The 27744-nt window shown below is 43.6% G+C and overlaps 1 protein-coding gene and 2 non-coding genes across 10 annotated transcripts in view; 1 reads left to right on the top strand and 2 right to left on the bottom strand.

Moving 5' to 3' along the window:
* SLC11A2 (solute carrier family 11 member 2) overlaps positions 1-27744 on the bottom strand; it is a 46627-nt gene that overhangs the window by 16356 nt on the left and 2527 nt on the right. For 6 of the 8 annotated variants that reach the window (XR_001116174.1, XM_030816558.1, XM_012508413.1 and 3 more), the window contains exons 2-9: positions 14427-14498; positions 12205-12353; positions 9098-9223; positions 8259-8378; positions 3817-3923; positions 2846-2916; positions 2675-2742; positions 665-820 (exon numbers count right to left, since the gene is read on the bottom strand). Coding sequence is in view for 7 of the 8 variants with exons in the window: in XM_030816558.1 (XP_030672418.1) it covers positions 665-820; positions 2675-2742; positions 2846-2916; positions 3817-3923; positions 8259-8378; positions 9098-9223; positions 12205-12353; positions 14427-14460 (831 nt within the window). In the remaining variant the exon portion in view is untranslated. Of the gene's footprint in view, positions 1-664; positions 821-2674; positions 2743-2845; positions 2917-3816; positions 3924-4100; positions 4415-7710; positions 7790-8258; positions 8555-9097; positions 9224-12204; positions 12354-14426; positions 14499-27744 lie in introns of those variants that run through there. The other 2 variants (XM_030816560.1, XM_030816561.1) reach the window with 2 other exon arrangements.
* On the top strand, positions 14731-14792 carry LOC115836482. The gene has a single exon (XR_004031560.1). It is a non-coding gene; the product is annotated as a U7 small nuclear RNA (small nuclear RNA).
* On the bottom strand, positions 17843-17951 carry LOC115836443. Its single transcript, XR_004031527.1, has one exon. It is a non-coding gene; the product is annotated as a U6 spliceosomal RNA (small nuclear RNA).

Raw genomic sequence — 27744 nt, 5'->3', positions numbered from 1 at the left:
CTACATAATACTGACGGTAAAAGCCTGTTCGGGCTCCTTTACTCCTGACCTCCATAAGGCCACTCGAGCTTTTGAAATTTAAACACAAGAGACTTGATGCACTTCCAAACTTTTATGAAGAACTTTAGTCCCAGCTGGGTGCAGTAGCTCAGGCCTGTAATCCCCGCACTTTGGGAGGCCACTGTGGGTGGATTGCTTGAGCTCAGGAGTTCGAGACTAGCCTGGCCAACATGGTGAAACCACATCTCTACTAAAAATAGAAAAATTAGCCAGGCGTGGTGGTGCACGCCTATAATCCCAGGTACTCGGGAGGCTGAGGCACGAAAATCGCTTGAACCCGGGAGGCAGAGGTTTCCAGTGAGTAGAGATCACGTCACTGCACTCCAGCATGGGCAACAGAGACTCCATCTCACTTAAAAAAAAAAAAAAAAAAAAAAAAAAAAAAGAACTTTAGCCCCACCTGCTTTATGCAGTTAGTAATCTCTGGTCAATTTGGTGATAAAAACAGCATCTAAGTATATGGAGTTTATAAATGTCCAGGCTTAGAAAATACCTTGCTCCTTCATGGTCCTAATAATTGTAAACTAACTTTGTGTCCCTTGCAATTAAAGGAAAAGATCCCATGAACTGTCTAGGAGGTGAAGGAGATAAGGGCCTTGCTCACCTTGACTAAGGCAGAATGCAGGTACATGTTGTGTGGCATGATGACAGCTCCCACAATGCCCACAGCCTGTTCAATCTGTGGAGTGCGACAGCCTGAACAGGACGGTACGAACATGCCCTTGAGTACCTGGCTCTGGCTGGGTTTCACTGTAACATACTACATACCAACATAACAATGATTAGCCTTTACAGGAACGTGAAACAGGGGAGTAACATAGTACTAGGGAACAGTTGGCATCCTTTATCCCTTACAATCCCTTCTTCTTTCTTTATTTTTATATTTTTTGAGATAGGATCTTGCTCTGTCACCCAGGCTGGAATGCAGTGGCATGATCACAGCTCACTGAAACCTCAATCTCCCAAGTTCAAGCAATCTTCCCACCTCAGCCACCCAAAGTGCTGGGATTACAGGCCACCACACCTGGCCACAATCTTTTCTTCTGCAACTACCTCAGATAATGAGGAATATAGTATCATCAGAGGACCAAGCAACATAAGGGGCTTACTACCAGGGGCCAGAGAATTCAAGACCGAGTATCCGGATAGTTTACAACACATCTTAGATATATGAAACAGATGTGTATGATACACAATTAATTTCTAAAGAAAGGGCTGGGTGTGGTGGCTCACGCCTATAATCCCAGCACTTTGGGAGACCAAGGCAGGCGGATTGCTTGAGCCCAGGAGTTCAAGAGCAGCCTGGCAACATAACAAAACCTTATCTCTACAAAAATTACCTTGGTGTGGTGGTGCATACCTGTAGTACTAGCTACTAGGGAGGCTGAGGTGGAAGGATCACTTGGGCCCAGGAGGTGAGCTGAGATCGTGCCACTGAACTCCAGCATAGGCAATAGTGTGAGACTCTGTCTCAAAAAAAAAAAAAAAAAAAAAAGGCCAGGCACCGGTGGGCTCATGCCTGTAATCCCTAGCACTTTCACAGGGCCAAGGGCGGGGTGGGATCACCTGAAGTCCATGAAGTTCAAGACAGCTTCATAGGACCAGCCTGGTCAACATAGAGAAACCCCATCTCTACTAAAAATACAAAAAGTTAGGCAGGCATGGTGGTCCATGCCAATAATCCCAGCTACTTGGGAGGCTGAGGCACAAGAGCCACTTGAACCTGGGAGGCGGAGGTTGCAGTGAGCCAAGATCACACCCACTGCACTCTAGCCTGCATGACAGAGCAACGCTCTGGCTCAAAAATAAATAAATAAATAAAATTCTAAAAATTAAAAAAGAATATATAATCAATTTTTATTATCCATACGTAGCATACTTCTGTTCACCCATGTTCATTTAAAAATCACTTGCTGTTTGCCACTAGTACGTGTGTAATGAGAGACTCATCCTTAAACACTCTCATATCTACTCTTCCCCAGTTCAGTATTTCTCTTGGAAGCCTTAGGCCAAGAGGCATAATCAACTCATAGATTACATATATTTTTTAAAGTTCAGCCAGACCAGTAAGCAGAAATCAGTTTACAAGAATTGTACAAAGAAAGGTGCTAGTACTGCAAATAATGTTAGTGACTCTAAGGAGTTTCTGGGTTGGGGCACAAACCAGGGAATATCCAGTATGTTTCATATAATTCATTAACTGTTTTAATATTGGGAAAGTTCAAGCTGCAATTAATATAAACCAGGATGAGCAAAAGCAGAACTCCTTTAAGTTAACAGCCAAGAATAACCCTGCAACCCCCTCCTTAATTAACCCTATCCATGGCTGTTCTGTTGTCAGATGGTCAACTTGGGACCGAGGAATCTAGTCTGGAAAGCCCTAAAATATCTAGTCATTTTAAACCTGGGAGTCCCTACAGGCCTTTCTGCACACTAATCTTTGCTATGGATCACATTCCTTTAAAATTGGCCCAGGGAAAAATTGGCTTTTTGTTGATACACCTACTATAAGTGAACCATACTAGCATTATTACTGTCTTTTATAATAAAAGGCTAAAAAAAAAAAACACAAAAACTTATTTTAAGAAGCTAACGAATACTCTGTACCACTTGCCTCATATCCAAATGTGAGGGCCATAATAGTGATGAGAAAGCCAAAAAATGCTTCTAGCTTCCGCAAGCCTAAAGGAAAAAAGGCAGCAGTGAGCTCAGAGAAGGTAGACTTCCCCATCTGCCACACGACAGACAGCAGCTCCTTTGACCCTCCCATTCCCACTCTCCTTACCATATTTGTCCAAGAAGAGAAATACAAAAGTATCTGCAATGGTGATGAGAACGCCACCCCACAGAGGAATCCTAGGTCAGAGATGAGATATGGAAGTCAGAGAGACAGAAAGAAAGGAAACATCAAAAAACACTCTTTTCCCAACAGCTCTCCAGATAGAGAACATTTGGAGAAGCTAGGATTTGAGGGAGGAGGGACAATGGCGGAAAATCAAGCCTTGGGTAAAGTGGGGTAACAGCATCGACTTAATTACATTCATTTAAACTTTGATTGAGAGTCTACTATGTCACTCTTAGGATACAAAGCTGAAAAGTTTGGGTCTTACCCTCAAGGAGTTAGACAGATAGAATTTTATAGGATTAGATAGATAGTATCCAGTGGGGGCTGGGTGCAGTGGCTCACGCCTGTAATACCGGCACTTTGAGAGGCTGAGGCGAGCATTTCTAGACCTGAGGTCAGGAGTTAGAGACCAGCCTGGCCAACATGGTGAAACCCCCGTCTCTACTAAAAATACAAAAATTAGCTGGACATGGTGGCAGGTGCCTGTAATCCCAGCTACTCAGGAGACTGAGGCACAAGAATTGCTTGAACCTGGGAGGCGGAGGTTGCAGTGAGCCGAGATCACACCACTGCACTCCAGCCTGGGTGACAGGGAAAGACTCTGCCTCAAAAAATAAATAAATAAATATAATTTTAAAAAAAGATAGTATCTAGTGGCATAAAACGACATACAAATCAATAATTGCGACACAAAACGCCACATATTCTAATAAAGGTAAGCATAACCCACCATGGGAAATGGAAGATGTAGGGTCTACATCTACCAGGGTAGAAGAAATTGTTTCCAGAAAGGTTCCACAGAAGAAATAACAATTGAGTCTTCAAAATTAAAAATGAATTGGGTTTTTGTTTTTATCTCTGCTTCAAAATCCAGCAAAACACTGATTACTTTCTAGAGGAAAACCCCTCACCTTCCTACAGACAGAAGATTGATGGCAATGGCTGAGCCAATGACTTCTTGCATATCTGAGCCGATGATAGCCAACTCCACCATCAGCCACAGGATGATTCGTGGGACCTAACACCAAACAGTAGAAAGACATGGTTCTGATTAATCATTTCTAAAAAATTCCTCCACAATTTGGAATTCACATTTTGGCACTAAACCATAAACAGTCCTTTATAAGCCTCTAGACTAGAGAAGAAATACCAGAACGTGCCTCCACTTGGCCGATCACTGCACTGTGGCTCTCACCTGGAGAAGGAAAAGTGTGCTACCACGTGGCAGAGCCTGTGAACGAAGGTCAAGGCAGTAATTCATCTTACTTTCTTCTTTTTCCTTTCTACTTGAGGAGAACGTAATTTCCATTTACTAATTTCCACTTAATTTCCTAAAAACAATCCTAAAAATTTTAGAGGAGAATAAGGATGCTAATACAGTCCAAATATGGGTCAAGAAAGAATATTAAATGATTGCAGAAGAACACATCTATCCTGACCATAGCTGGGAAGGCAAAACAAACATGAAAAGGTTGGGGTCAGGCCGGGTGCGGTGGCTCACACCTGTAATCCCAGCACTTTGGGAGGCTGAGGCAGGTGGATCACCTGAGGTCAGGGTTCAAGATCAGCCTGGCCAACATGGTGAAACCCCGTCTCTACTAAAAATACAAAAATTAGCTGGGCATGGTGGTGCAAGCCTGTAATCCCAGCTACTCGGGGGGCTGAGGCAGGAGAATTGCTTGAACCTGGGAAGTGAAGGTTGCAGTGAGCTGAGATCGTGCCACTGTACTCCAGCTTAGACAACAAAGCAAGACTCCGTCTCAAAAAAAAAAAAAAGGTTGGGGTTGACCAGGCACAGTGGCTCATGCCTGTAATCTTAGCACTTTGGGATGCCAAGGTAGACAGATCCCTTAAGCCCAGGAGTTTGAGACCAGCCTGGGCAACATGGCAAAACCCCATCTCTACAAAAAGTACAAAAATCGGGAGCAAAATAAGAACTTATGAACACACAGACAGAAACAACAAGACGCTGGGGTCTACTTGATGGGGGAGGGTGGGAGGAGAGAGAGGAGCAGAAAAGATAACTATTGGGTACTGGGCTTAATATCAGAGTGATGTAATAATATGTACGACAAATCCCCATGACACGTGTTTATCTATGTAACGAACCTTCACATGTGACTGCTCTGCCTACAGAATAGCCTTTCTTTATTCCTTTATTTTCTCAATAAACTTGCTTTCACACAAAAAAAAAAACCTTCACATGTATCCATCTCCAAACCTAAAATAAAAATTAAAGAAAAAAAAAAGTACAAAAGTATCCAGGCATGATGGCATACGCCTGTAGTCCCAGCTACTTGAGAGGCTGAGGCAGGAGGACAGCCTGAGCCCCAGTGGTCAAGGCTGCAGTGAGCTATGCATGCCACTGCACTCCAGAGTGGGCAACAGACAGAGCAAGACTGTCGCAACAAACCACCACCATAACAACAGAAAAGGCTGGAGTCACCTTTAATGTAATAATAATGCCCAAGCAAGTGAAAAAGAACAGGTGTGCAAAAGGACTCAAGGGAAGATGGTTGGAATTGGGTGGCATATAATAAAGTCAGAAGCTAATCTGGCCAAACAATACAGCTGAAAATCAAATTTAGTTATTTAGTTAGCCAGAAAAAACACCTCCAGATAGCTAATATCCAAAAAATGTGTCAGGTCACCCGTGGTAGCTCACACCTATAATCCCTGAACTTTGGGAGGCAGAGGTGGGAGGATTACTTGAGCTCCGGAGTTCGAGCCCAGCCTGGGCAACATGGCAAAACCCTGTCTCTACAAAAAATTTTAAAAATAGCTGGGTATTGTGGTGCACGCCTGTGATCCCAGCTAATCAAGAGACTGAGGTAGGAAGGCTGCTTGTGCCTGGGAGGACAAGGGTATAGTGAGCCATGATTGTGCCACTGAACTCTAGTCTGGGTAATAGAGCAAGATCCTATCTCAAAAAACAAAACAAAACAAAACAAAAAAAACAGGCCAGGCACAGTATCTCACATCTGTAATCCCAGCACTTTGGGAGGCTGAGGCAAGCAGATTGCTTGAGGTCTGGAGTTTGAGATCAGCCTGGCCAACATGGTGAAACCCTGTCTCTACTAAAAATACAAAAATGTGCTGGGTGTGGCGGTGCACACCTGTAATCCCAGCTACTCAGGAAGCTGAGACAGGAGAATCGCTTAAACTTGGGAGGTAGAGGTTACAGTAAACCAAGATCACACCACTGTACCCAAAGCGAGACTTGGTCTCAAAAAAAAGCAGGGCCAGGCGCAGTAGCTTATGCCTGTAATCCCAGCACTTTGGGAGGCCAAGGCAGGCAGATCACAAGGTCAGGAGTTTGAGACAAGCCTGGCCAACATGGTGAAACCTCATCTCTACTAAAAATACAAAAATTGGCCAGGCATGGTGGTGCAGGCCTGTAGTCCCAGCTACTCAGGAGGCTGAGGCAGGAGAATAGATTGAACCCGGGAAGCAGAGGTTGTGGTGAGCTGAGATCATGCCACTGCACTCCAGGCTAGGCAACAAAGCGAGACTCCATTGCAAAAATACCAAAACAAGGGCAGGTGCAGTGGTTCACATCTGTAATCCCAGCACTTTGGAAAGCCGAGGTGGGCGGATCACAAGGTCAGGAGTTCGAGACCAGCCTGGCCAACATGGTGAAACCCCATCTCTGTTAAAAATACAAAAATTAGCCAGGCATGGTGGCAGGCACCTGTAATCCCACCTACTCAGGAGGCTGATGCAGGAGAATCGCTTGAAACCAAAGGCGGAGGTTGCAGTGAGCTGAGATCACGCCACTGCACTCCAGCCTGGGTAAAAGAGGAAGACTCCGTCTCAAAAAAACAAAAACAAAACAAAACAAAACAAAACAAAACAAAAAGCAGGCTGGGCACGGTGGCTCATGCCTGTAATCCCAGCACTTTGGGAGGCCAAGGCTGGCAGATCACCTAAGGCCAGGAGTTCGAGACCAGCCTGACCAACATGGTGAAACCTCATCTCTACTAAAAACACAAAAATTAGCCAGGCATGGTGGCACGTGCCTGTAATCCCAGCTAGTCAGGAGGCTGAGGCAGGAGAATCCCTGGAATCACCTCACTGCAAGAGGCAGAGGCTGCAGTGAGCCAAGATCACACCACTGAACTCTAGCCTGGGCAACAGAGTGAGATTCTGTCTCAAAAAATATATATATATTATTATTACGAAGTAAGCAACTATTAACATGTACGAAGAAAGAGAAGCTAGGCTTGGTGCAGTGGCTCATGCCTGTCGTCCCAGCACTTTGAGAAGCTGTGGTGGGAGGACTGCCTGAGCCCAGGAGTTTGAGACCAGCCTAGACAACATAGCAATACCTCATCTCTACAAAAAAAAAAAAAAAAAAAAAATTAGCTGGGTGTGGTCGTGCTCGCCTGTGGTCCCAGCTACTTGGGAGGCTGAGGTAGGAGAATCGCTTGAGCCTGGGACGTCAAGACTGCAGTGAGCCATGATCACATCACTGCACTCCACCATGGGAGACACAGTGAGACTCCATCTCAAAAAATAAAAAGAAAGAAAAAGAAGCTAGAAGGATTATAAATTACCAAGGTTTTGTTTGTTTTTTAAAAATTTTATGGGTACACAGTAGGTGTATATATTATGGGGCATATGGGATATTTTGATATAGGCATAAAATGTGTAATAATCGCATCAGAGTAAATGGGGATATTATCAAGATTTTTTTTTTTTTGAAAAGCAGATAAGGATACTTTTTGCTCACACCCAGGAAAAGAAACAAAACAAAAGACAAAGCTAAGTTAAAAATATCTTCCAGACATAGTGTTCATTCTTACCTTAGGCAACGGTAAGAAAGGCCCAAAATGTCCAGAAGGAAGCTGCAGAGGACAGTGTAGCCCCAGGGGTGAGGGGAAACTGAAAAATAATTATTAGCAAATCCAAAGATCTTGCCACGTACAGTTTGTAGTAAAAGGAAAATAACTTACTTTTTCAAAGTGATGGCAAAGTCAAACAAAAAAAGAACATATATAAAATGCAAACTGATGGAGTAACATGAAGGTATGAATAAAAGTGCTTAGAGAGAGTATCCTCCTCCCCATGGGCTGGGCATTGCTAGATACTGGAAGCCAGAGTGAATGGTAACACAGTTTTTCTAAGAAAACCTTCTAAGAAATGCAAGTCTCAAGTTAGATTTTGAAGGAGGGGGAAAACATGGCCTGGCAGCAGGAGGAGCTACAGTATTTCCGTTGGTACCATCCGTCTTCAGGGCCACTGACCCCCAAGTCCTTGACTGTCTCACTATAGAATGAGGCCAGCACATACTGCCAGACACACAGATTCCTATGGCATGGGTGAGAGACAAACAGGACAATACATTGCTCACCTTGGGATACTGACGGTGACATACTTCAGCAAGATGCAGCCCAGTGACCACTCCCAGTCTAGCTGCAAGCCGCTGGAGCAGGAGCCCCACAAGGGTGGCCAACAGAAGGATCCAGAGCAACTAAGAAGAACAAAATCTGTAACATTCATTGAACAACTGAGTTTTTGTTTGTTTCTTTGTTTAGTTGTTTGGCAACATGAGTGGTAAATACTGCATTCAGAAAAGAGCCCAGGTGGCTGGGCGCGGTGGCTCACGCCTGTAATCCCAGCACTTTGGGAGGCCGAGGCGGGCGGATCACAAGGTCAGGAGATCCAGACCACGGTGAAACCCCGTCTCTACTAAAAATACACAAAAAAAATTAGCCGGGCGTGGTGGCGGGCGCCTGTAGTCCCAGCTACTCGGGAGGCTGAGGCAGGAGAATGGCGTGAACCTGGGAGGCAGAGCTTGCAGTGAGCCGAGATAGCGCCACTGCAGTCTGGCCTGGGCGAAAGAGCGAGACTCCATCTCAAAAAAAAAAAAAAAAAAAAAAAAAAAAAGAAAAGAGCCCAGGTCAAGAATCAAATGACTTGAGTTCTATATCAGGTTTTGCACATGAGCTGCTAAGTCACCTTGTACCTTTCTGAGCCTCAGTTTCTCCTATATGCAGTTTCTCCTTTGTTCAAGGAAACTATGTGGATGAAAATAAGACCAAATGGAAAGTACTTTACACGTAAGAGCCACTGCCAATGAAGTGTATCTGCATGTAGCCCCTGAGGCTACTATCCAACATGCAGGGTGGAGAAAAGGATATGAGAGTGTATTGTGTGCTTTAAAGGACAGGGGTAGGACTAGATGTTCACCTTAAATCCAGCCACTGCTCCAGACTGCAAATCGGATTCAATATTTCCTGGATCCAGGTAGGCAATGCTCATAAGAAAGCCTGGTCCGGTGAAAGCCCAGAGTTTACGAAAGCTAAAACAAGAATGCTATACAAGAGAGGAAAAAAGATTAAACTGAACATCACCATTGAACTACTGATGTAATAGATCTGTTATCACATATGAAGCAACAAAATCCAGCCTCACAAGAAAAAAGGATTTACAATGTCAGATATTGCATGTGTCCAAGTTTCACCTCCATCTTACCCACTTTTTATTAAGAAGCTGGCCACTTCTCTGTCCAAGTCAAAGCCCTTCCCTTACCTGCAGGTTCCATCAGCCTCTTATTCTAATACCAGAATAACAGTATCAGTACCTCTGTGCCCAAACACTTCCCAAAAAGGACAAGAGCCACCATTTTAAAAAGGAAACAAGCCAGGTATGGTGCTGTGTGGTGTGTGCCTATAGTCCAACTACTTGGGACACTGAGAGCAAACAAAAATAAAATTCTAAGCTCCCCCAACCAACTGAATGGATCCTCTTGTTGACCAAGGGCATTCCAAAGAAAACTTGAAAAACTAGTTCAGGCCATGATGGGAGGGAGGGGTCAGACAAACCTCATTATACCCCCTTCCCTTTGGAATTCAGACACAAATGACCAGCATTAAAACAGAGATCTTGGCCAGGCACAGCGGTTCATGCATGTAATCCCAGCACTTTGGGAGGCCGAGGCGGGCGGATCACCTGAGGTTGGGAGTTCGAGACCAGTCTGACCAACAGGGAGAAACCCTGTCTCTACTAAAAATACAAAATTAGGTGGGCGTAATGGCACATGCCTGTAATCCCAGCTACTCAGGAGGCTGAGGCAGGAGAATTGCTTGCACGCAGTAGGAGGAGGTTGTGGTAAGCCAGGATCGCACCACTGCCCTCTAGCCTGGGCAACAAGAGTGAAACTCCATCTCAAAAACAAACAAATAAAAACCAGAGATCTTAAAACTGACAAAACAGATTCCTTGTAGCAATAACATGCCAAATTCCAACCTGACTCTAGCATAGCATCACATGACAGATAACAGGCCCTGAAAGAAATCAAAGTATTTTACTCCAAGATATATTTCTTTGTATATTTTGAAATGACCCTGCAAAGCTGTCTCTTATGAGCAAAACCTAGAATATGTAGAGAATCTCCTTCCGTTTTCAGGTCTTTTCCTGATCCAGGAGAGAATTAACTAGGAGTCTGGTACCTTTTTAAGTCTGATAAAAGACATTTACATCTATTTTCTCTGAAGCTTGTTACCTAGAGGCTTCACCTACATAATAAAAACCTTGGTCTCCACAACCCCTCATTTTAGACACTCCACAGCCCCTCATTTTAGACCAGGTCTTTAGAAAATAACTCTTTCAACCAATTTCTTTTTTTTATTTATTTTTATTTTTGTAGAGACGGGGTTTTGCCATGTTGCCCAGGCTGGTCTCCAACTCCTGGGCTTAAGCAATCCTCCCACTTTAGCCTTCAAAGTAGCTGGGACCACAGGTGTGCACCACCACACCCAACTAATTTTTTTTTTTTTTTTTTACTTGGAGACAAGGTCTCATCACGTTGCCCAAGCTGGTTGGTCTCGAACTCCTGGGCTCAAGCGACCCACCCGCCTCAGCCTCCCAAAGTGCTGGGATTACATGCATGAGCCACTGCACCCAGCCTCAATCAATTTCCAATCAGAAAATCTTTAAATCCACCCTTGACCTGAAAGGTGCCCCCTCCCCACAAGTTGTCCCACCTTTCCTGATGGAACCAATGTACATCTTACATATATTGGCTGATGTCTGCCTGTAACTTCTGACCCCTGAAACGTATAAAATCAAGCTGTAACCCAACCACCTTGGGCACTTGTTCTCGGGACCTCCTGGGGCTGTGTCACGGGCCTTGGTCACTCATATTTGGCTCAGAACAAACCTCTTTAAACATTTTACAGAGTTTGACTCTTGTTTGTTTGTTTGTTTTGAGACAGAGTCTCACTCTGTCACTCAGGCCGGAGTGCAGTGGTGCGATCTTGGCTCCTCACTGCAGCCTCTGCCTCCCAGGTTCAAGTGATTCTCCTGCCTCAGTCTCCCAAGTAGCTGGGATTACAGGCACCCACCACCACACCCAGATAACTTTTGTATCTTTAGTAAAGACAGGGTTTCACCATGTTAACCAAGCTGGCCTTGAACTCCTAACCTCAGGTGATCTGACTGTCTCGGCCTCCCAAAGTGCTGGGATTACAGGTGTGAGCCACTGTGCCCAGCCTGTTTTGTTGTGGTTTTTGTTTTTGAGAGGAGGTCTCATTCTGTTACCCAGAGTGGAGTGCCATGGCATGATCTTGGCTCACTGCAACTTCTGCCTCCTGGGCTCAAGTGATCCTCCCACCTCACCCTCCCAAGTAGGTGGGACTATGGGTGCATACCACCATGCCCAGCTAATTTTTGTATTTTTTGTAGAGACCCGGTTTCGCCATATTGGCCAGGCTGGTCTTAAACTCCTAGGCTCAAGTGATCCTCCTGCCTTAGCCTCCCAAAGTGCTGGGATTACAGGTGTGAGCCTGGGCCCTGCCAGAGTTTGACTCTTTTTCATCAACAAACAAGAGGAAGGATAGCTTGAGGCCAGGAGTTCAAGACCAGCCTGGGCAACATAGTGAGACCCTGTCTCTAAAAATAAAAATAATGAGCCTGGCATGGTGGCATGCCATCTATAGTCCCAGCTACTGGGGAGGCTGAAGTGGGAGAATCACTTGACCGCAGGAATTCAAGGCTACAGTGGGCTATGGTTGTGCCACTACACTGGAGCCTAGATGACAGAGCGAGACCCTGTCTGTAAACAATATAGATAGATAGATAGATAGATAGATAGATAGATAGATAGATAGACAGACAGAGATAGATATAGATAGGGGTGTGTGTGTGTGTGCGCGTGTGTGTGTGTGTGTGTTACAGTCTTCAGAGATTGCCAGCGAAAATTAGACCTGAGGCTGCTGAACTTGAGCCATCCAGCAGATCTTTCACTCACAGGTTTTCCCCAGACAAGTGTTCTCCTCCAAGGACCTGATACTAACCTCCTCCTCAGGAATGGAGATCTTCTCATTAAAGTAAGTGGCAAAGTACTCCTCTGAGTCCCCAGGGGACTGTGGAAGAGAGGGATTACTATAGGCAGGGTTGATGGTACCAAGACTGGCAGACTCCCCATGATCTCCAGAAACACTGTCTGAATTAACAGATTTGAAAATAAATTAGTAAAAAATGAACAAAATACACTAACAATTCATCCTTAGTATACTGAAATTAAATAGTTTAACATCTAAATGCACAAGAGACCAACCTGACTCTAGCTCAATTTATTTTGAATAGTTTATTTTTAATGTACATTTTAGAATAAGTAATACATTCACATGGTTAAAAATTCAGGAAGTAAAAAATTTAGTCTACACTAAAAAAGTTATCTCCCTCCCCCTCCCCAGTCACTCAATTCTCTAGATCAGTTTTAACTCACAGTGGTTTTCCTACTTCCACACTTCTACTCTTACTTGCGAATTTTTAGAGTTATTTCATTTTCCTCTAAAAACACTGACATATGAGCTCAAAATATTACATTCCCAGACCAGCTCCTGGTAACCTAAAATCCTAGCTTTAACAGAAAAGAACTAGGCCCGTCTAGCAAAATGTCCTCCCCACCTCCTATATTTGGTAGGACTTACTCAAAGAATCGACCTTGGACATTATATCTCTGTCAGACTTCTCAAAAAATGTGCAAGTTACAAAATCCTGCCACAGTTCTGGCTAAACTCTGAAGCTGCAGCAAAACCATCAAGCAGGAACCCTTTGTACTCTGACTAAGGCTTGTGGTAACATGCTGCTGCTCACGGGGTACTGGCACCCTCGTGATGGCAGGGCTCATCTCAGACTGATATCACCGTTTCCCTGAGTTCTGCATTTTGCAGTCAATCTTAAATACTGGGAAGCAGAAGGTCTTGGAGAAAAGGGATAACTTGCCAGAAATACACAGAGCCTAGTTTGCTTCAGCCATCAAATGGCTATTTTGAATCACAAAGCTCTAATCTCTGTGTTTCCAATAAATCCTTACAACCTCTAATTTAAACAAATAAGAGCTTTCCTTCCATAGGGAGCTGACTCATATCATCTTAATTAAGCAGCTTTGAATTAATGAAGAAATTTATAGGAAAGGAACAGAAATTCCAAAGAAGCAGCTCAGATTTAGGAAGGAATAGTCAAAGCACTCAAGAAGCTCCAATCAAATACAGAGCGTGAGGTACTCGCCCTGTATTTTACTGCTCCATACACATCTGAAACATCAGGAAGCATCACGAACAGCCAAAACACTCCAGAGGTTTTTATCCTGGGTCTGGGAATAACATTGCCCTTGCAAGCATTACTGCCAGAAATCAAATTTCAGCTAACCTTGGCTCAACTCAGAATTGTAAAAAAGATATGAAGCAGGTCACTGGTTAAAAATCTGTTTTCAGGGCCGGGAACGGTGGCTCACGCCTCTAATCCCAGCACTTTGGGAGGCCGAGACGGGCGGATTGCCTGAGGTCAGGAGTTCAAGACCAGCCTGACCAACATAGCAAAACCCCATCTCCACTAAAAATACAAAAACATTAGCCGGGCGTGGCGGCAGGTGCCTGTAATCCCAGGTGCTCGTGATGCTGAGGCAGGAGAATCCCTTGAAACTGGGAGGCGGAGGTTGCAGTGAGCCGAGACCATGCCACTGAACACTAGCCTGGGCAACTAGAGCAAAACTCCGCCTCAAAACAAACAAACAAAAAAAAAACCATTCTGTTTTCAGGATGGGCACGGTAGCTCATGCTTGTAATCCCAGCACTTTGGGAGGCTGAGATGGGCGGATCACTTGAGGTCAGGCATTTGAGAACAGCCTGGCCAACATGGCGAAACGCTGTCTCTACTAAAAATACAAAAACTAGCCGGGCATCATGGCATGTGCCTTTAGTCCCAGCTACTCGGGAGGCTGAAGCAGGAGAATCACTTGAACCCAGGAGGCAGAGGTTGCAGTGAGCCGAGATTGTGCCACTGCACTCCAGCCTGGGCGACAGAGCGAGACTCCACCTCAAAAAACAAAAACAAAAACAAAAAAAAACCCATTTTCATTTACAGCCTAAGTCACCAGACGGTGACTTTTGAATGGAGTTGTTAGACTAGATGATGATAGACGATGACAAGAGGAAAAATATGATAAATTTCTGTTACCAACATAAACCTAATTACAAATAAAATTAGACAATAACACAAAGCGGTAAATTACCATCTGACATCTTCTGTTCAGGACCCAACACCATGGTGGATACCTGAGTGGCTGAGTTCTTAGAATATGATTCTGGAAAGGAGAAGAGTGAGGGAGAAGAATTAGCAAGAACAAACTAATAAGTTCAGAACCAGCAGTTTGTTACTCTGAATGACTGAATCCTTACTATGAAAAGAGTAATTCTTCTACTGAATTAGGTAACCTTGAAAATAATTACAGTTTTCAGAACATGACTGACAGATATTTAACAAAAAAAGAAAAGTCTTAGTCAAGATTTTGCTGGCAAGACTTCAAAACCAAATTGAAGTGTTACAGTTCTTTTAGAATGTGTCTAGCAGGCTTTCTGGTTTTTGCTGTGAAACCCTTCACGGATGACAGAGGGTGGTGGACAAATTGAACAGGAGGTATTTTAGTGAGACGGCAAATACCATTTTTTTTTTTTTTTTAGTCTTTGAGTCGGAGTCTTGCTCTGTCGCCCAGGCTGGAGTGCAGTGGTGCAATCTCAGCTCACTGCAACCTCTGCCTCCTGGGTTCAAGTGATTCTCCTGCCTCAGCCTCCCGAGTAGCTGGGAATACAGGTGCCCGCCACCACGCCCAGCTAATTTTTTGTATTTTTAGTAGAGACAGGGTTTCACTGTGTTAGCCAGGATAGTCTCGATCTGCTGACCTCGTGATCCGCCAGCCTAGCCTCCCATAGTGCTGGGATTATAGGCATGAGCCAATGCACCTGGCCAGGCAAATACTTTTTTTAGTAAGCATCTACACAGAGGCTGCTAGGCAAGTATCCATTCTCTGAGGCTGCTAGGCAAGTATCCATTCTCTGCCTTTGCCTCCAAATTATCCCAAGTGTCTGAAGGCAGACACATTTCCCCCTATTTTATGAGTTTTTTTTTTTTTTTTCTTTTTTGAGACAGTCTCTGCTGTCCAGGCTAGAGTGCAGTGGCACAATCTCAGCTCGCTGCAACCTCCGCCTCCCGGGTTCAAGCGATTCCCCTGCCTCAGCCTCCAGAGTAGCTGAGATTACAGGCGTGTGCCACCATGCCCGGCTAATTTTTGTTATTTTTAGTAGAGACAGGGTTTCGCCATGTTGGCCAGGCTGGTCTCAAAGTCCTGACCTCATGATCCGCCCACCTCAGCTTCCCAAAGTGCTGGGATTACAGGCATGAGCCACCACACCCAGCCTATTTTATGAGTTTTTAAGGACAGAGATCTGTAATTCTCTTTGGTCTAAAATATGTAATTTAAGCTCATGGTTCAATCTTCTAGAAAGGGTGGGAAAAAGCACCATACAAACATACTGGTAGTGGAGGGCCACTATTTGGCAGCCTCAAATCTTCCTAAGAAGTAAAGTCTACAGCCATAATGTTCTAGACCTCATTCCTCAACCCTCTGACAACTAGAAGAAACTAGTCACCCGTGGCCCAGGCCCTCCCAAGCTCTCCAAGAGAGCTGAAGCACCAGCAGGATTAAGCATAGCGTGTGGGATGCCAGCCTTTGTCTACAGGTCCTGTACTAAGCAACCTGCAGTGGGGTGGGTGGAGTCAGGGGTGGGGTGGAAGTTCCAGATGTCCATCATCCTGTTAAGTTTAATTGGAGGGAGGATTTTAGCAAGCTCACTTGGGCACAGATCTATGGCATATTCTCTATTGAGCCTCACCAATAAGGCTATTTAAAAAAAACAAAATGTTTCCATCTTCTTCTTATCTACTTCTCAGTTGATTTCAAATTTAGAAGGGGAAGGACAACATAATATTTATTGATAAGCCCCTCTTTGAATCCCAGTAATAACTGTCCTACTGAAGAAGTGATGAAGCCTCGCTTAATGATCTTTTACTGCTTAAATCTAGTCTTTTTTCCACCCTTGTTCCTTATATGTTGTTGCTACGTGAACAATCTTCTACTTGCTGTTTCGGGTTTTGGGTAATCTTTCTATCTACCAACATATTCTGTACTTATAGAATTACAGAATTCAGACAGAAAGGAGCTTTTCTTTTTAGGCTTCATCTGTCTTCTGGGGCATATATACCACCACCTGCTAATTTGGAAAACATAATCCTTCCTCTCTAGAGTCACCAATGCCAAGTATTATATTACAACGGACAACTAGCCATGGCTCTCGTGTCAGGTTTTAAGCCACCAGATGACTAAACATCAGCCAACAGCCCCCAATAATACTGACTAAATTCAACCCCTCTTTCAGTCAATTACAATAGCACCTCACCTAAATGGGATTTAAATATTTGACCACTCAGAGTAGCAGTACTCACTTGGATTCCAATCACAGCACAGCCCCTTCGTTCCCGGCAAAGCCTTTTTACTTTTGTTTTACATACAAGTCTAACAAACTAATGTTATCAGATTGTCTTAACCGACAATAAACTGGAAACCACAAATCAGATCTGGAACTATGCATAGCTCTTCCAGGAAAAGAGGAACTTGGCACACTGAGGAATCAAAAAACTCAAATACATCAATTAGTCTTGGGCTATTTGGTATGAGGCAAACAGTCCTTCCTTATGCGTCAATCAGTTCTGGGAATATTACAAGTATAATAACTCCAGTTTCCAATTGTGGCCCTGATCAAAATGAGGTGAATGAATTAAATTGCTTTTTTTTTTTTTTTTTGAGACAGAGTTTCACTCTTGTCACCTAGGCTGGAGTGCAATGGCACGATCTCGGCTCGCTACAACCTCTGCCTCCCAGGTTCAAGTGATTCTCCTGCCTCAGCCTCCGAAGCAGCTAGGATTACAGGCGCCCACCACTGAGCCCGGCTAATTTTTGTATTTTTCAGTGGAGACAGGGTTTCATCATGTTGGCCAGGCTGTAAATCACTTTTGTAATGATGATTAATATCCCGTTTAAGGCACTGGAAAATCAGCTCAGCATGGTAGTGCATGTCTGTGGTGCCAGCTACTTGGGAGACTGAACTAGGAGAACTGCTTGAGCCCAGGGGTCAAGGCTGCGGTGAGCCATGATCGCACCGCTGCACTCCAGCCTGGGTGACACAGCGAGGCCTTGTCTAAAAAAGAAGAAGAAAAAGAAGACAAAGAAATGTCTCGTCTACATCTGAGGAAGATTTTTATCCAAAATAGGCAAAACAGGCCTTAAAAGTTTTTATTTTTGAGATGGAGTCGCACTCTGTCACTGAGGCTGGAGTGCAGTGGTATGATCTTGGCTCACTGCAACCTCCGCCTCCCGGGTTCAAGCGATTCTCCTAACTCAGCCTCCCAAGTAGCTGGGATTACAGGCATGTGCCACCACACCCAGCTATTTTTTCTATTTTTAGTAAAGATGGCGTTTTGCCATGTTGGCCAGGCTGGTCTCAAACTCCTGACCTCAGGTGATCCACCCACCACGGCCTCCCAAAGTGCTGGGATTATAGGCATGAGCCACTGCCCCTGGCCAAAAATTTTTCTTTTAATATGGAACATTTCACAGATTTGCATGTCATCCTTGTGCAGAGAGGCCATGCTAATCTTCTCTTGATTTGTTCCAATTTAGTATATGTGCTGCCGAAGCAAGCACCAAAATAGGCTTTTAAGTTATATTTTAAAAGCAAACAATTAAGGTAATAGTGTGATCTTCCCAAGATTGTAGTCTGCAAATATTTTGAGACAGAAATATTTCATGATAAAATTTTAAATAATTATTAGTGGTATTCTAAGTTCATTCCTATACCAAGTACATACAGAGCTGTTCAAATACAAAAAGTTTCGTCTTCTAACTGAAATCTCAAGAATGAATTATTTCAAGAAAGAAAACAAATTCTAGATTCCAGTCTCCAGCCTTTTCAACAAAGCTTTTAGTCAACAAACTACATGTTTCATTACAGTGCCTACAGAATAAAACTCGGGGCCAGACGCAGTGGCTCACGTCTCTAATCCCACCACTTTGGGAGGCTGAAGTGGGTGGATCACCTGTGGTCAGATATTCAAGACCAGCCTGGCCAACATGGGTGAAACCCCGTCTCTACTAAAAATACAAACATTAGCCGGGCGTGGTGGCAGGTGCCTGTAATTCCAACTACTAGGGTGGCAGAAGCAGGAGAATTGTTTGAACCCAGGAGGTGGAGGTTGCAGTGAGCCGAGATCGTGCCACTGCACTCCAGCCTGGGTGACAGAGTAAAACTCCATCTCAAAATAAAATAAAATAAAATAAAAGAGGTCAGGCGTGGTGGCTCATGCTTGTAATCTCATCACTTCAGGAGGCTGAGGCAGGCAGATCACCTGAGGTCAGGAGTTCGAGACCAGCCTGGCCAACATGGTGAAACGCCGTCTCTACTAAAAATACAAAAGTTAGCCAGCGTGGTGGTGCATGCCTGTAATCCCAGCTACTCGGAAAGCTGAGGCAGGAGAATTGCTTGAACCCGGGAGGCAGAGGTTGCAGCAAGCCAATATTGCACCACTGCACTCCAGCCTGGGCAACAGAGCAAGACTCCGTCTCATTAAAAAAAAAAAAATTAATAAAACTAGGGAGGGGCCGGGCACAGTGGCTCACGCCTGTAATCCCAGCACTTTGGGAGGCTGAGGCAGGCGGATCACCTGAGGTCGGGAGTTCAAGACCAGCCTGAGCAACATGGAGAAACCCCGCCTCTACTAAAAATACAAAATTAGCCAGGCATAGTGGTGCATGCCTGTAATCCCAGCTACTCAGGAGGCTGAGGCGGGAGAATCGCTTAAACCTGGGAGGTGGAGGTTGCAGTGAGCCGAGATTGCGCCATTGCACTCCAGCCTGGGCAACAGAGCGAGGCTCCATCTCATAAAAAATAAATAATTAAATAATTTTTTAAAAAATAGGGAGGGAATAGAAAGGGCCAGGCCAGTTATGCATAGCATTTAAGTCTCCACGAAAATTTATGACCCGTATGGAAGCAGTAAGTTAATATTAAGACAGTTTTGCTCTCCAGGGCTGTAGCACCAGGTTGTTTCAGTTACTTCGGCACATTAAGGAAAAGATCCAGAGTTAGGACACAAGCAACTAGAATCAACCCAGCAATACTTTGATAGGCAACCATCACAATTACGATTAATACTGCTTTGATACTCTAGCTCACCCCTAACCATAAAGTGTCACCTTCTCTTAAACTCATTAAATTTCTTCCTATCGAATAGCAATTGACAGAAAAACAATGGCACTTATGGTTAAATGTAATATGACTATTTTATCCAATTATCCTGCCTCAGCCCCCCTAGTAGCTGGGATTACAGGCAAATGCCACCACACCTGGCTAATTTTTGTATTTTTAGTAAAGACGAGGTTTCACCGTGTTGGCCAGGATGGTCTCGATCTCCTGACCTCGTGATCTGCCCGCCTCAGCCTCCCAAAGTGCTGGGATTACAGGCGTGAGCCACCATGCCCAGCCTATTTTATCCCATTCTCTAACAAAAGTTGTAAGACTGGCTGGCTGTAGTGGCTCATGCCTGTAATCCTAACACTTTGGAAGGCCAAGGCAGGCAGATTGCTTAAGCTCAGGAGTTCAAGACCAGCCTGGGCAACATAGTGAAGCCCCATCTCTACAAAATATACAAAAATTAGCTAGGTGGAGGCCGGACATGGTGGCTCACACCTGTAATCCCAGCACTTTCAGAGGCTGAGGCAGGTGGATTACCTGAGGTCAGGAGTTCGAGACCAGCCTGGCCAATATGGTGAAACCCCATCTCTACTAATACAAAAATTAAAGCTAGGTGCAGTGGCTCACGCCTGTAACCCCAGCACTTTGGGAGGCTGAGGCAGGCGGATCATGAGGTCGAGAGCTCGAGACCAGCCTGGCTAACATGGTGAAACCCCATCTCTACTAAAGATACAAAAAATTAGCCGGCGTAGTGGCGCATGCCCGTAATCCCAGCTACTCAGGAGGCTGAGGCAAGAGATTCACTGGAATCTGGGAGGCAGAGGTTGCAGTGGGTTGAGATCGCACCATTGCACTCCAACCTGGGTGGCAGGGCGAGACTCCGTCACAAAAAAAAAAAAAAATTAGCTGGGTGTGGTAGTGAACACCTGTAATCCCAGCTACTGGGGAGGCTGAGACAGGAGAATCGCTTGAACCTGGGAGGCAGAGGTTGCAGTAGTCGAGATCGCGTCACTGCACTCCAGCCTGGGTGATAAGAGCAAAACTCTGTCTCATAAAAAAAAAAAAAAAAAAAAAAAAAAAAATTAGTTGGGTGTGGTGGTGGGTGTCTGTAGTCCCGGGAGGCTAAGGTGGGAGGATCACCTGAGTCTGGGAGGTCAAGGCTGCAGTGAGTGTTGATCAGGCCACTGCATTTCAGCCTGGGTGACAAAGCAAGACCCTGTCTCAAAAAAAAAAAATGTTGTAAGACTGTTTTACAAGATAAAAATGCTAACAAAATTTTATTTTCTGTCTAAAATTTCAAAAGTCTACATATTCTTTGATCTAGCAATTTTACTCCTAAAAATGTATTCTTTAAAAAAAAAAAAAAAAGCAAAAAGTACTCATCAAGGGAATATGTACAAGGATATTTCCCACAGCATTGTTTGTAGTATGAAAAGACTGTAAACAACCTTGATATTAGTAGGGGACTGGTTGAATAAACTGTGCACATTCATTAGACAGAATACCATGCAACCACCATAAATAAGACCATCTATCATGTATTGATAGGAAACAATCTCTAAACTATTACATGTTGTCAAGTCAAAAAACCAATTTCTTGAGCAGCATGCTATCATGTATGTAGCAAAAAGAAAAAAGAGAAAACACACACATGTACACATACAATCTCCAAAGGACACACCAAAAACTGGTAATAAAGGCCATCCCTGAGAGAAGGAAGGAGTAGGGGAGCCCAAATGAGGTCATGTGAAAGGAATACCTCTCGCTGAATATACACTGTATACCTGTCGCACAGAAAAAGAAGTTTTACCAGATACATGTATTATTTGCCTTATAAAAAATGTCAAGGTCATATAGATTCACTCAGCTTCTCAACAAACATTTTAGGGATGTTCAGTTGAACTCTCTGATAAAGCTTCTGCAATAGATAATCAGAAGTCTACAGCTGTCTAGTTGGCAGGTATTTATTGCCTTCAGCCTAACTTACTACTAGTTTGTCTTAGTGCCACCTAAATGCAAAATATTAAAAACCCCCTCTCAGGAAAGCATTCCTGAGTCCCTAATTTGGCTTAAGTGGCTCCTCCGTGTTCCCTCAAGGCACCCACTGCTTACCACTGTCATTACTCTTACCACATTTTCTTGAAATCATCCATTCCCTAGTACTACTCTTAACAACTTTTCTGCAAGTTTGAAATTATATGAAAATTAAGTTACCCCCCAAAATACATACCAGCTATAGTAAATTATAATATCTAATTAACAGTAATTCTGTATATTCTCTTAGCATTTATAAGAACTCTGGAAGAACAATCTGGATAGCCCAAACCTGTTTTAAAAACTGCCCCTGGCTGGGTGGGGTGGTTCACGCCTGTAATTCCAGCACTTTGGGAAGCCGAGGTGGGTGGATCACTTGAGGTCAGGAGCTCGAGACCAGCCTGGCCAACATGACGAAACCCCGTCTCTACTAAAAATACAAAAATTAGCCGGGCGTGGTGGTGGGTGCCTGTAATCCTAGCTACTGGGAGGCTGAGGCAGGAGAAACACTTGAACCTGGGAAGTGGAGGTTGTAGTGAGCCGAGATCATGCCACTGCACTCCAGCCTAGGCAACAGAGCAAGACTCCATCTCAAAAAAAAACAAAAAACAAAAAACTGCCCCTAAGAAAGTTTGAAATACTGAGTATTAATATATACAACTTCAACATTTTTTTTTTTTTTAATCTACGGTTAAAACAAAAGTTTGGGCCGAGTGCGGTGGCTCAAGCCTGTAATCCTAGCATTTTGGAAGGCCAAGGCGAGCAGAGTTCGATGTCGGCCTGGGCAACAGAGCAAAACCCCATCCCTACAAAAAAAAATACAAAAATCAGCTGAGTATGGTAGTGCGTGCTACTTGGGAGACTGAGGTGGGCAGACTGCTTGAGCCTGGGAGGTTGTGGCTGCAGTGACCCATGATCAGGGCACCCCAGCCTAGGCTACAGAGCAAGACCCTGTCTGTCATACATAAATAAATAAATAGATAGATAGTTTGGGTTTGAAATCATTCGTTTTCATATAAAATTCCCCCAATAGAGAATAAAGGTACTCAAAACCATTTCACTAGTCTTACAGCTGAAAAGGTCTCCCTAAAATCAATTGTAAGGTTTAGAGAGGAATGTTTTTAAATACAGTCCCTTAATTCTTTCCTCCTTTTTTGTGTCACCTTCCTCATCTCAATAAAATCAAAGACAACATTAAATAGGAAAAAACGTTCATAGAAGCAGACAGAAAGGTGTCTGCATGGAAGTAATTGATGAAATAAATGCTAGCAAGAATGTGTTCAAGCCACATGGCAAAGCCACCTCTTCCTCTTGACACTGTTCAGTTCATTCTTCCTCAGGCACTGTTCAGTGCCAGAGACATGCTAGTGACAAAAGAGAAACTGCTAGGTGCACAGATCAAGGCTTAGCGACACCCCAAGTGTTTATTAGAGAATAACAAAGAATTCTGACTTTTTTTTTTAATTCTATTTGTCCTAAAGAAAAGGTTTCTAGATTCTTCTAAAATTCTCTTTTCCCTAATGGTCTACTTCAAGGCCAAAGTACTTGACAGTTCTACTAAACCATTACTGTATTATTAACACAACACCTTGTTGTACCAGGCGCTCTTCATGAAGGTGGGCTCCTGCCATTTGGATGACTGACAGTCAACAAAACTTTTTGAAATATTCTAGCAGCTCAAACAGAGCTAATTATTTTCTGAAGCCTATGTATTTTAATGAGGAAGGTTATTAATCACTTTTTTTAAATAAGAGATTATTACTCTTCTTCTATTTTTCTATTCTAGGTCATGAAGAAGCAGCATTTTCTGAGTCTATCAAAAATATCCATCCAATTAGTTTTTTTTTTTTTTTTTTGGGATAGGGTCTTGCTCTGTCACCCAGGCTGGAGTGCAGTGGCGTGGTCTCAGCTCACTGTAGCTTCAACCTCCTGGGCTCAAGTGATCCTCCCGCCTCAGCCTCCCTAGCAGCTGGGACTAGAGGCGTGTGCCACGCCCTGCCAATTTTTGTATTTGTTGTAGAGACATGGTTTTACCATGTTGCCCAGGCCGGTCTTGAACTCCTGGGGTCAAAGGATCCATCCACCTCAGCCTTCCAAAGTGCTGGTATTACAGGTATGAGCTACCGTGCCCAGCCCAATTAGTTCTAAAACTCAATCTGCTCCCGTTCGAGGTGTGGGGAAAGAAACAGCTTAGAATAGACATGTGAATTTCCAAATTGTTCTTGAAGGTGTAAAGTCTGGTATTGTTTTTTATTTTATTTTTTGAGACAGGGTCTTACAGAACAATTATTTACATATTTCTAGCCTCCGAGGCTAGAATGCAGTTGCACAATCCCAGGCTCAAGTGATCCTCCCACCTCAGCCTCCCAAGTTCCCAAGTAGCTGAGACTACAGGCATGTACCACCACAGCTAGCTTTTTATTTTTTTGTAAAGGTGGGGTCTTGCTATGTTACCCAGGCTGGTCTCAAACTCCTGGGCTCCAATGAGGTATTATTTTTTACATTGGAGTAAGTTTATCCTGTTTTTCTCTTATTAAAATGAATTTGATATAAAATGATACATAGAAAAAAAAAGTCAGGTTGAAGACTGATTATGTGTACTTCATGGTAAACAGTGAAAAGCCCCTGTGGTAAGTATTCGTTTTAGAAAAAGGTCTCAACACTCTAATCCCCTCTACTCAAGTGGGTAATATTAGAATGTCTTTAACCAAAAGCCACACAAACACACTCAGTTTATAAAGTACAAACAGTGCTGCTATTATACAATGCGCTTAACATGAACCAGTCTCTCTCTCTCTGGCATAATGGCCACTGAGATACAGTCAGGCCTCTGTAACCCTGGGTTCCACATTTGTGGTTTCAAACAACTGCAGATCAAAAAGATTTGGGGGAAAAAAACGGTTGCTTGTGCCTGTACTGAACATACACACCATTTTTTTCTTGGTATTATTCCCTAAACAATACAGAACAATTATTTACATAGCAATTACATCGTATTAAGTATTACAGACCCAGCGCAGTTGCTCACACCTGTAATCCCAGCACTTTGGGAGGCTGAGTCAGCCCAGAAATTTGAGAGCAGCCTGGGCAACATAGTGAGACACTGTATCTACAAAAAATTTAAGAATTAGCCATGTGTGATGGCCACACACCTGTAGTCCCAACTACTCAGAAGGCTAAGGTGGGAGGATCCCTTGAGAACAGGAAGTCAAAGCTGCAGCAAACCATGATTGCACCACTACACTCCAGCCTGGATGACAAAGCGAGACCCTGTCTAAAAGAAAAAGAGGGGGATTATAATTGATATAACTAATCTAGAGGTGATTTTAAGTATATGGGACGACGTACATAGGTTAAATGCAAATACTACGCCATTTTATAGGGACTTAAGCGTCATCCCAGGATTTTGGTATGCATGTGAGTGAGGTCCTGGAACCAATCCCCTACAGATACCAAACCATACTTTGCATGCCCTAACAATAATCTCAAAATTGGAGACATCCTATTTAACTTACAAAACCACAATTTTGGGCCGGGCACAGTGGCTCATGCCCATAATGCCAGCACTTTGGGAGGCTGAGGCAGGTGGATCATTTGAGGTCAGGAGTTCAAGACTAGCCTTGCCAACATGGTGAAACCCCATCTCTACTAAAAATACAATAATTAGCCAGGCGGTAGTGGCACACGCCTGTAATCCCAGCTACTTGGGAGGCTGAGGCAGGAGAATCGCTTGAGCCTGGGAGGCAGAGGTTGCTGTGAGCTGAGATCACACCACTGCTCTCCAGTCTGGGTGACACAGTGAGACCCTGTCTCAAAAAAAAAAGACAACCACAACTTCAACTCAACACCAAGTTCACTGTTTCTCACCTGAGCTGGACTTTTAAGTCTGTTTTGTAGTTGAATGAAAAACCTGACGTTGAGACCATCTTAAGATAAAGAAAAAAGAAAAAGAGAAAGTGGAGAAAATGTTAGGAAGCAAGAAGAGGAGGTGGGAGGATGATGTAGGGAGGAAGAGTACAGCTGATAATGAAACCAGCTGCCTGGGTGTCAAAAACGATAACAGTTGGGAGAAATGTGGCCAGCTGTCAAGGAGTACTTATCTTTTAAACAAAAATATCACACATCAACCAGAGACATCAGAATTAGAAGGGGCTGGTACCCATTAAATACAACTCTTCACCTTCTCCCATCAGCGCTCTTGAGGCTTAACCAGCTTCCAAATCTCCCTGAATGCTCGCAAGTCAGGGTCACTAAAGTCTTACTTCCAGTGACTATAGCTTCGTCTTTGTTCTTCTCAACTCTCAGTGTGAGCTTCCTCTGAATTTCCTCCTAACCAGAAGTTTACAGCAGTGTGTTTCCTTTTGGGGGACAAACCTGGCCTCCTGATCTGACACCTCTATCATGGAACACAATGCCAAGCTCTGTGAACAATTTCAAAGATCCCTTTCTATTGGAATAAGAAAATTCCCTATTAGACTGGCCATGGTGGCTCACATCTGTAATTAATCCCTTAGCACATTGGGAGGCTGAGGCGGGAGGATTGCGTGAGCCCAAAAGCTTGAGACCAGCCTGGGCAACATAGCAAGAAACCCAGTTTCCATTTAAAAAAAAAAAAAAAAAATTACTTATTTCCAAAAAAAAAAAAAAATCCCCTATTAAACCAGCCTATACCTACTTCTTGCCTTAGAAAATATGTTTTGCCCTCACATTTAAGTAGCTTTTCTCTGGCAGATATGAAGAATTTTCATTAGATTACATTCAACCCATTTTTCCTAATGATGGATATTGGCTCCCAAATGATGTAGATTGACCTTAACAACTTTAAATATTGTCCTTCAAGTTTCTTTTCCTAAAAGCAAAGAAAAATTGAGACAACATATACTGCAAAGATTATCCAGCCTTTAACAAGCCTCCTTCTGCTCTTTGAAACCTGGTAAAGTTTTAATAATTAACTTGTAGCTTTCTTCTTTCATTTCCTGGGAGTTTTAACAGCTATCAGCTTAGTAGAGATGAGACCAAAACAAACACAAACCTGATACAAAATGACTTATCGGCAATAAGCACCAAAACAAGACTAAAAACCCTAATTTGTTCCTTATGCCAAAAAATATAAATTACTTTAACCTGAAATTAAAAGTGGAAGAGAAGTTAGGCAATAAATATATTTTGGTCATTCCTGGCCAATTGTTTTATATTCCATTATGATTTCATTAAAATATACTTTATTATATACACATCATTTTATTGTATCTAGAATATTCCTGATGACGCCTGGAAGGCTCTTCTTTGTGTCTCAAGGGGCCAATTAATGTAAATTGCTCCATAAATGTTTGTTAAATTATAAAAAGAATAAATGGCAAGGCTGGGCACAGTGGCTAATGCCTGTAATCCCAGCACTTTGGGAGGCCAAGGCAGGAGGACTGCTTGAACCTAGGAGTTCAAGACCAGCCTGGGCAATATAGTGAGAACTCAACTCTACAAAAAAATTAAAAACTAGCTGAGCATGGTGGCACAAGCCTGTAGTCCCGGCACCTCAGGAGGCTCTAGTGGGAGGATCGCTTCAGCCTGGAATGTGGAGGTTGCAGTGAACCAAGACTGAACTACTGCACTCCAGCCTGGGCAAGAGAGCGAGACTGTCTCAAAAAAATAAAAATAAAGAATAAAGGGCAGCCAGTAAGTGAGACATGGTCTGCATCTTCTAATTCACTACATTCTGCTCATTCAAATGCCCCTACCTTTTTTCCCAGAATGTTTTACTCAAACTACAGAGCCTCAGAGAGACGATAATAATGACAATATGAGGGCAGCAGACTTCCCTTTCTGCCTCAAATACACTCAGTTCTTTAAAGGTGTCATTCCCATGCCTCTTAGGCAAAAACAGATTTCAAAGACATCGTCCTTCACTCTCACCAGGCCAACTTCCAACTTTAAATCCTAAAGTATTAAACTCGTTGGGCACGGTGGCTGGCACCCAGGGGCTCAAGACAGCCTGGGTAACCTAGTGAGACTCCATCTCCACAAAAAAATTTTAAAAAATTAGGGGTGGCGGCATGCACTTGTACTCCCAGCTACTAGGGAGGCTACGGCAGGAGGATCACTTGAGCCTGGGAGGTCAACCCTGCAGTGAGCTGTGATTATACCGCTGCACTCCAACCTGGGTTACAGAGCCAGACCTTGTCTTGGGCCAGGGGGAGTCTTGAACTCTCTTATTCC

The sequence above is a fragment of the Nomascus leucogenys genome, chromosome 8 (genome assembly GCF_006542625.1).
Source record: "Nomascus leucogenys isolate Asia chromosome 8, Asia_NLE_v1, whole genome shotgun sequence".
NCBI classification, from domain to species: domain Eukaryota; kingdom Metazoa; phylum Chordata; class Mammalia; order Primates; family Hylobatidae; genus Nomascus; species Nomascus leucogenys.
This window is presented reverse-complemented; position numbering and strand designations above follow the sequence as displayed.